This window comes from Petaurus breviceps, unplaced genomic scaffold (assembly GCF_028583685.1).
Source record: "Petaurus breviceps papuanus isolate PSGF00001 unplaced genomic scaffold, PetGlider_PUasm1.0 208, whole genome shotgun sequence".
In the NCBI taxonomy this organism is placed as follows: domain Eukaryota; kingdom Metazoa; phylum Chordata; class Mammalia; order Diprotodontia; family Petauridae; genus Petaurus; species Petaurus breviceps.
In genome coordinates, this window is record NW_027185852.1 from 21,609,641 (window position 1) to 21,617,866 (window position 8,226).

At 48.1% G+C, this 8,226-nt stretch overlaps 1 protein-coding gene across 1 annotated transcript in view; it reads right to left on the reverse strand.

Moving 5' to 3' along the window:
* Nucleotides 1-5,894, reverse strand: part of LOC138165182 (maestro heat-like repeat-containing protein family member 7) — a 59,537-nt gene extending 53,643 nt beyond the window's left edge. The window contains 2 exon segments of the mRNA XM_069093311.1: nucleotides 131-210; nucleotides 4,610-5,894. Of these exon segments, the coding sequence (XP_068949412.1) occupies nucleotides 131-210; nucleotides 4,610-5,894 (1,365 nt within the window).
* Between the last annotated feature and the right edge of the window lie 2,332 nt (nucleotides 5,895-8,226).

Below are 8,226 nucleotides of genomic sequence, written 5' to 3' on the forward strand. Positions count from 1 at the left end.
CCCCTGTTCTCAGGCCCCTCCCAGCCCTGACATCCCCTGTTCTCAGGTCCCTCCCAGAATGTTCCTAGGGCCTAAGGTCAGTGGGGTCCCCGCCTCCCCAGCACCACAGACCCGCACAGAGCTCCCGCACCATTATCTTCTTTATCTGCTGTTTCTTTTCTTCGTCCAGCTCCGGCTCTTCTGGGTCTCTCTCTGTGGTAATCTTATTCTCTTCCTCCCAGAGGGCAAAAGGGAAAAGGCCACAGGGTGAGCTCCAGCTCTCCATGGGCTCAGAGATCTGGTATATATATACGGCAAAATGGCACCCTCTGCTCTCCAGCTGGTGACCAAGTTTGGACTTTGAGGGCAGCTGGGCCTTCCTCTGACCCGGGGAAGGGGTTGTCATGTTAAAGTGGCAAGATCACAGACTGGGGGTCTGAAAGCACCAGAGGAGTCATTTAGTCTGACCCCTTCATTTTATAAATGAGGAAACTGAGGCTCAGTTACCCCCTCACCAGAGGACTTGCTCCGGGTCACCCAAGCACTGAGAAGAGTTGGGATTCAGCTCAGGTCTCAACTGTCTGGGAGGAGGAGAGGGGGGGAGGAATAGATGGGGGGGGCAATCTCTAAGGAAGAACATTTGGAGAGGGGACACGTCTCAGGTAGATCAATGCCTAGACAGTGAGGCAGGGAGGTGGTATTTCCCAGGACTAGGACCCCTTCTCAAGGGGCCGACATCACCAGTGTTCAGAAATGGCAGGCGGTGGGGGGAGAGGAGCAGGGGAAGAACCGAAAAGGACCCAAGCTGGACCTCACACAGAATAGGCCTGAAAAAAAGTGAAAAGGGCCAGTTCTCCTCGCCTTTGTTTTCTGGTTGGATTTCTAGAAGTCTCTGGCTTTGCTGAGAGATTGCTCAGCCATTGGGGGAAACAGAGAAGAGACAAAAGCTGGAGAGAAAGAGAAAAGAAAGGGATGGAAGGACTGACCCTATGCCCAGAATGAGAAGGGATAGTGTTTCTCTCCTCCCATTCAAAATATGTCCCCCACTCCATCCATCAAAAATGCCCATTTTAAGCATCACAGAGAACCTTCTGGAGATGTGTATTCTAACTAGATCAAGGTCTTCTGTGGCCTGGGAGTTGTTTTACATTAGTTGACACAGTACCAGAGAAAAGTATGCCTGATTTATCCATTAGCTGTCACTATCACCCAAATAAAGCATGATTGGGTTTATTACCAGCAGTTCCACTTCAGAAAACACCCTTAACAAGGAAAAAACTAAGGGAAGCAGTAACTATTGACATTTCAAACTCAGTTGGGCCAGAGATTCTTGCTGGGAGTGGGGAGCGTGCTCTCTTCTTGGAGTAGAGTGGAAAATGACTCAGATTGGAGGAAAGAAAATGCTTGTGGTGTCATAGAACTGGCCTGGAAATGTGATTACATGGTTTGTCTTGTTTCTCTGTTCTTTCCAGATGGGAAATCTAGGAGCTGTAGTGTAGATCAAGGAGCCCTGGAGTTAGGGACTCCTAAGGAGGATCAGGGTGTTTGTTCTATACCACTGTGTCACTAGGCAAGTCGGTACAACCCTTCTTGTCAGAGAAGTTAGGATCCTCATTCCTCAGTTTCCACTATCTGCTTTCCAGGACTGACAAGAACGAAGTACTCAAGTAAATCTTAAAGCTTTGTAGAAATGTGGGCTGTTATTTCTTTATATCCCTGGCAGTTCTCCCTCTGGTAAAGCTAAGCAAGAGAGCTAAAACAAGCAGATAAATTCTTGAGCTGTGAAGAGAAAATAAAGAAATGACCCCAGGTGCAAAGAAGCTAGTTGCTTAGTAAAAACCCAAGCAGATAAAGTCAAGGTACCAGTTATAATGATGTGAACCTGGTATGGAATATTCTTATGACTTGCTGCCAGGATAAGACTTGGTGCCCTGATGGGGGAAGCCCTGTGCCTACAGTCTCAAGGTCTGAACCCTAGAGCTTGCCTGTATGGCCATGGGCAAATCACATTCCTTCACTGGGTCTTCAAAAGCAAAATATGAGAACACCAAAAGAAAGCAGACAACTGTGAATTGAAGACTAGTTTTCATGTGACTGCCTGCTATCCATTAATCCCCATACCTCATCAGAAATCATTCATTATTCCTCTGGGTTATAAGAAAGGTTCAGGATGTGCTCTGGTTGCTGATGAGTGGAAGTTTGGTGGAAATAAAATTTAGCCTGTAGATGTGCATGTGGGGAACATGTGTGACAAAAGCATATGTACGGTATGAAACTTGGCAGTTTGGTAACTCCTCACGTTGGGCAGCTAGGTGGCACAGTGGATAGAACACTGAATCTGAAAGCAGGAAGATCTGGGTTCAGATCTGTCCTCAGACTTACTAGCTGTATGACCCTGAGCAAGTCAATTAACTAAGTTTGCCTCAATTTCCTCATTTGTAAAATTAACTGGAGAAGGAAATGACGAACTGTTCAGTATCCTTTCCAAGAAAACCCAAATGGGATCATGAAGAGTTGGACATGACTGAAGCAACAACAAAAAGAAGTTTGGGGCACAAGTCTGGGTTTACAGGAACATGGAAGGAGTAGTTATCCCAGAGGCTGGCTCATTCTGCTGATCCTTTAAAAAGCTCTCAAGAACACATACAGCTCTGGTTTCTATGGAGGGATGCGAGAATTTGGGGCAGCAACATCATCTCTGGATTGGGGAGTATGAGGACAAACTGGCATTTTTAGATATCTGATTGTCACAGTCTCTAAGCCCCTAATGTTCTCAGTGTGATGAAAAAAATGTTCAAGCATAAACCAAGAGGCCCTGAGTTGGGAGTGCTATTTGTGGCGAGGGGGAAATATTGGTGAGTGTAAGTTTTTCTTGGGGAAGGAGGGTTGATGTGTGTCATTTACCGCTCTTCCAATGCAGCTATTGACAAACTCTGCCATCGACCAGCCCGTCTCTCTCTTTTTGTCCACAAGGTTTGTGTAACTGCCCTATGCTTTGCCAATGGGATCCCCCCTCATCTGCTAGTCCAGTAATGATCAGCAAAGAAATGAGGATAGTCTGGGGCAGCTAGGTGGTGCAGTGAATAGAGCACTGGCCCTGGAGTCAGGAGGACCTGAGTTCAAATCCGACCTCAGACACTTAACTAGCCGTGCGACCTTAGGCAAGTCACTTAACCCCAATTGCCCCTCCAGAAAAAAAAAAAAACACAAGAAAAAGAAATGAGGATAGTCTAGAATAATTGTTTTCAGTGACCCCATGTTGGCTCTCAGGGAACACTTTTCCTTTTCTAAATGCTCACATGAGGCCCCTTTTCATCAGCTATTCTGGAATAGCTGAGCCAATAAGATATTCCATGTTCACCAGTTCACAGTGGGCAGCTGTCTGTAGTCTTCCCTGTTGTTATTGTCTTGGGCCCCTTAGCCCTCTCCAGGCCCTGTCTTTGCTCCTCAAGCGTTCCCTGTAGCCATTTAGAACTCTGGACAGTGTAGATGACTGAGGCAGACCTGTGTTCGAATCCTGGCTCTGCCACTTGTTAGTCTTATGAGCCTGGGCAAGTCAACTCACCTAAGTCTCAGTTTCCTCATTTGTAAAATGGAAGTAAAAATAACACTAACCAAACAGGGTTTTTGTGAGAGTCAAATGTATGTAGAGCGCTCTTCAAACCTCAAAATGCCTTGTAGGTGCCTGCTCTTATTAATCTGAGCTTTCCCTATCCCTCCCTCCCTTCCCCTCTCTCTTTTCCTCCCTCCCTTCCTCTCTTCCTCCCTTCTTTCTCCTCTCTTTTCCTCCCTCCCTTCCTCTCTCCCTCCCTCCTTTCTCCTCTCTCTTTTCCTCCCTCCCTTCCTCTCTCCCTCCCTCCCTTCCCCTCTCTTTCTTCCTCCCTCCCTCCTTTCTCCTCTCTCTTTTCCTCCCTCCCTTCTTCCTCCCTCCCTCTCTTTCCCTCTCCTTCCCTTCTTCTCTCCCTCCCTCCCTTCCCCTCTCTCTTTACCTCCCTCCCTTCCTCTTTCTCTCCCTTCCCTCCCTTCCCCTCTCTCTCTTTTCCTCCTTCCCTTCTTCCTCTCTGCCTCTCTGTCTCTGTCCCCCCCTCCTCTCTCCCTGTCCTTCTTTCTTCCCCTCCCACTATAATGTGTTTAAAGGATTGGCATATCCATGAATTCATATTCCTGAGTTTGCTGCTCAGTACCCTAATCTTTGTCAGTCAGGGCAAAGATTTCAGGGCAGCAGGTACTGGAGGTAGGGAGTGGGGTAGGGTGGTGTGGACCCAGTGTTTTTGGTACCATTTCATGGATGAGGAAATTGAGGCCTTGAGAGAGAGAGATGTAGCTTGCATATGGCCTCAAAGAGATTTGATGGTAGAGCTAGGACTTGAATGTGGATCCCCTGACTCTCAGACCAGGTCTCCTTCCCATGAGCTCAGAGGAAAGAATATTGGATTCAGAGTCAGAGACCTAGCTTTGTCATTAACTTATTCCATGAGCTAGGCAAATTCCTCTTATTTCTCCGGGCCTCAGTTTACCCACATATAAGATCAGAGGGAAGGACTAGGTGACCCCTAAGGAACTTCCAATGGATCCAAAGCCTTGAGGCCCTGGTACAGAGATCTCAGTGCAAAGCCCTGGGTTTCCTTACCGTCAGGCATGTTCTGATAGGTGTAGAAGTCTTCAGAGGTAGACCTCTGGAGGGCTTGGAATGCCAAGTTGCTGCTATTCTCCATTTTCCTCTTGAGTTCTGCAGCCCTGCTGTTATACCCTGTGGGCATTCGGAAGTCCTCTAAATCTTCCTGGCTGCTGGTCAGGGTCACACAGGAAGTGTCTGTTAGGATGCAGCCTACATCGGCCCTCTTGTCCTGGCTGTCATCCACCACCAGGGACATGCAGGTGATGGGCGCAAGGGCCATAAGTGAGTTGGGTCTGGAAATGTTGGAGTCTGAAAGGGTTTTGTTGGCCAATGCAAAGTTAAAGGGTGCGTTGGAGTTGCCCATTCCCATGATCAAGGTCCTTCTGGAGCCTGGACTTGAGGGCGGGGGCAGGGTGGTACTCGAGCTGGATCTGGAGATGTTGCCTATCCCCAAACCCAGGGACCTCCCAGATCCAGGACTGGGGGTCATGTTGGATAAGGGCCACAGGGTTAAGTTGGAGCTTGGCATTGAGACGTTTTCCACGGCCAGGTTCCTTTGAAAGTTCGGACTCAGGGTTAAGCCAGAGGTCCTTGGGAGAGTGTTGGTAGAGTCAATCAGGGAGCCAGTGCCCAAATTCAGACTCAAGCCCTTTTCAGAAGTCAGGCTTGGGCTTGGGCTCACCTTGGCTGGCCTGATCTTGGGGGTGCCATTCGAGTTCAGGTCCGAGGCCCTGTGGGTGCTAGGACTTTTATTCTCAAGGAGGGTAGAAGTAAGAGTTGGTAGCAGGGGCATGTTGGAGCTGGGACCAGGCCTGTTGGCCTCTTGGCTTGGGGAAAGGCTCAGTTTGGGGGCTGGAGCAACTGTGAGAGTGGCACCAGGGCTGGAGGTCTGGTTGGACCCAGGATCATGGGAGTCATTTAAGCCTGACATGAGAACCAGAGAGGGTAACGGGGTAGAGAGGATAATGTAGCCAGAACTGGAGATGCCGTTTGACTCCATGCTGACGGCCTTGCTGGAGATGGGGATTCCAAACTTGGTGGAGGTCAGAGCGAAGGCCAGGTCTGAGTTATGCTGATTGCTGCTCTCTGGGCCTGGATTCTCAGAGTCATTCCCCATAGGAGTCGGAGCCAGGCCTACACTAGAGGCCAGACTGGGCATGTTGTCCACATTTGCAGCCAGGGTCTCCGGCCTGGGACCCAAGGATATGCCCAGGGCTGGGGAGAGGCCCACGTCTGGATTGGGGGTTATGTCCAGGCTCTTACTGAAGTCTGGGCTCCTGTCTGGATTCAGGTCCATGCCTGATGCCTGGGGCTCTAAAAGCTACTGTCCCCTTCTTCCTTCCAAAAGCCAACTGTTCAGCACTCTGCAGCTCCCCTGAGGAAGGGAAAGGTTAGACACTATGGGCATCCTGCCCTTCTGCACCAAAGAGGGTGAGGAAGGACACCTTGGGACAGAGATGCTAGTGGGGGGCCACAGGTACAGAATGAGGCATACCTCACCAGCTATGCCCGCAGCTATTTGTTTAAATGAACTTCCTTGTTACAAAATAGGTTCTACTTGGGTGAGGGGGGAGGTACTGAAGAGTTGTTGGGGAGTCACAGCAACCAAGAGAAAAGAACGTCCATATGGCATTCATTTTTTTAAAAAAAAAGATTATGCAGATGCCTCACAAACAGGTACAGTATTTCCAACTAGCTCAGAGAAGAGGCTGGAAAAGCAGAAGGAGAATGGGGATGGGGAGGTTGAGATGAGGAATGTCTGAACCACCTTCTCCACAACCCTAAGGCAAGTGCCAATCCTGGGAGGAGGGGAGGTCCCCTGAAGCTCATGTGCTCCCGCAGATTCACATGGTTCTAGACACTGAGAAAATTGCAGTCTTTAGAGACTATGGGAACATAGGAAAGGGTTGTAGATTCCAAGCCAGAGAAACACTGATGCCCTCTACAAGGCACTCTGTGAATGGCCACACCATTAGTTTCCACTTAAGTTTTTCCCATTCACAGAGCAGCATATAGCCCTCAACAGTGTGTCAACATGCTATGGGGAAACCTGGGGTCGACCCAAGAGTGCTCCAGCAAGATCAGACATCCCTCCTCCCTACCAGCACAGAGCCAACTTACCTGCACACATGGTGTCCTCACACTGGAGCAGCCCCTGAGGACAAGTGAGAAAAGTGCATCAGGAAAAGGGTTCCTTGGACTCTTCATGGTAAATGGACAAGGAGTCCTTCATTACAATACGGTGGCTCATTCTCAGACTTCCTCTTCCTCGTGGATCAAAGGCGGGATTTGACACTGTTAACTTCCATCCTGTTGACCATCCCAGCTACACATCCTCCCTTCTTAGCTTTTCTCCCAAAAGTAATCCTTCTATTCCAACAGGTTGTCCTCTCATTCATTCTAGCCCCCTTCTCCCTAATCTTCCAGAGTGCCTAGAGACAGTTTCAAGCATCACTCAATCTTAAACAACTTTGCCTAGACCTGACCATTTCTTGAAACTATCCCTCCCTTCCTTCATTCCTTCCTTTCTCTTTCTTTTTTCTTTCCCTTCCTTCTTCCCTTTTTCTTTCTTTCTTCCTTCCTCCCTTCCTTCCTCCCACCCTTTCTCTCTCTCTTTCTCCATCCCTCCCCTTTCTCAGTCAAACCCCTAGACACAAAGCTTTCTGCCCGTTGCCTTCCCTTCTTCATATCAAGCTTCAGTTGCATTCTTTGTTAACCTCCCCCATTTTTCCTTGTTCTGCCCTCTCAGGCTGTAAAAAGCAAATTGAATCTTTCTCCCCATTACAGCCAATACTTGAAGAGAGCTCTCACGTCCCCTTGTTCTCTTTGCCAGTTTTTACATGCCTTGTTCTTTCAATCAAACATTATATGTCATGAACTTAAACTGCTTCACCCCAATCCAGTTGCCCTGCTCTGGACACCCTTCAATTTGTCTCTGTGCTCCTTAAACCAAAGCGTCCAGAAATGGACACAATCCTCTCAATGTGCTGTGGTCAGAGGAGGGACAGTGGGGCCATCACCTCCCTATACTGGGAATCCCAGGCTCTCAATGCAGCCCCAGGTCTCCCTAGCTTGGCTGACTGCCACATAACACATTGAGCTTGGGGTCCACTAAAATCCTCAGATCTTTTTCAGAATAACTGTTGTCTAACTATACTTCCCTATCTTATACTCACAAAGTTGAATTTTTTTGTAACTGAGCATAAAATCCCTATTGAATTTCATCTTTGATACAGCCTAATGCTCTGAATTATTTCAGATCCTGACTATCATCCCATATGCTTGTGATACCTGGATCATTTGAGAATTTAATGAGCATACAATCTATGCTCAAGTCATTGAGGGAAATGTTAAAACAGCACAGAATCAAGTGCAGACCCCTGTGGCCCTCCCCCAGAGACTTTGGGTCACAATGACATTGAACCAAGTCTTTCAATCTAGCCATCTAATACTGGTTTTGCCTATCCACATCTCTCCATAAGAATAATATGATACTTCATTCAAAACTTTCTAAAATTTGGGTAAATTATAGGTAAAGAGTACTCTCTTCACTTACAATTTTAGTAATTCTGCCCCCAAAAAGGACAGAAGATGAACAGGACCTGTTTTCTTGCTGAAGCCAGGCTGGC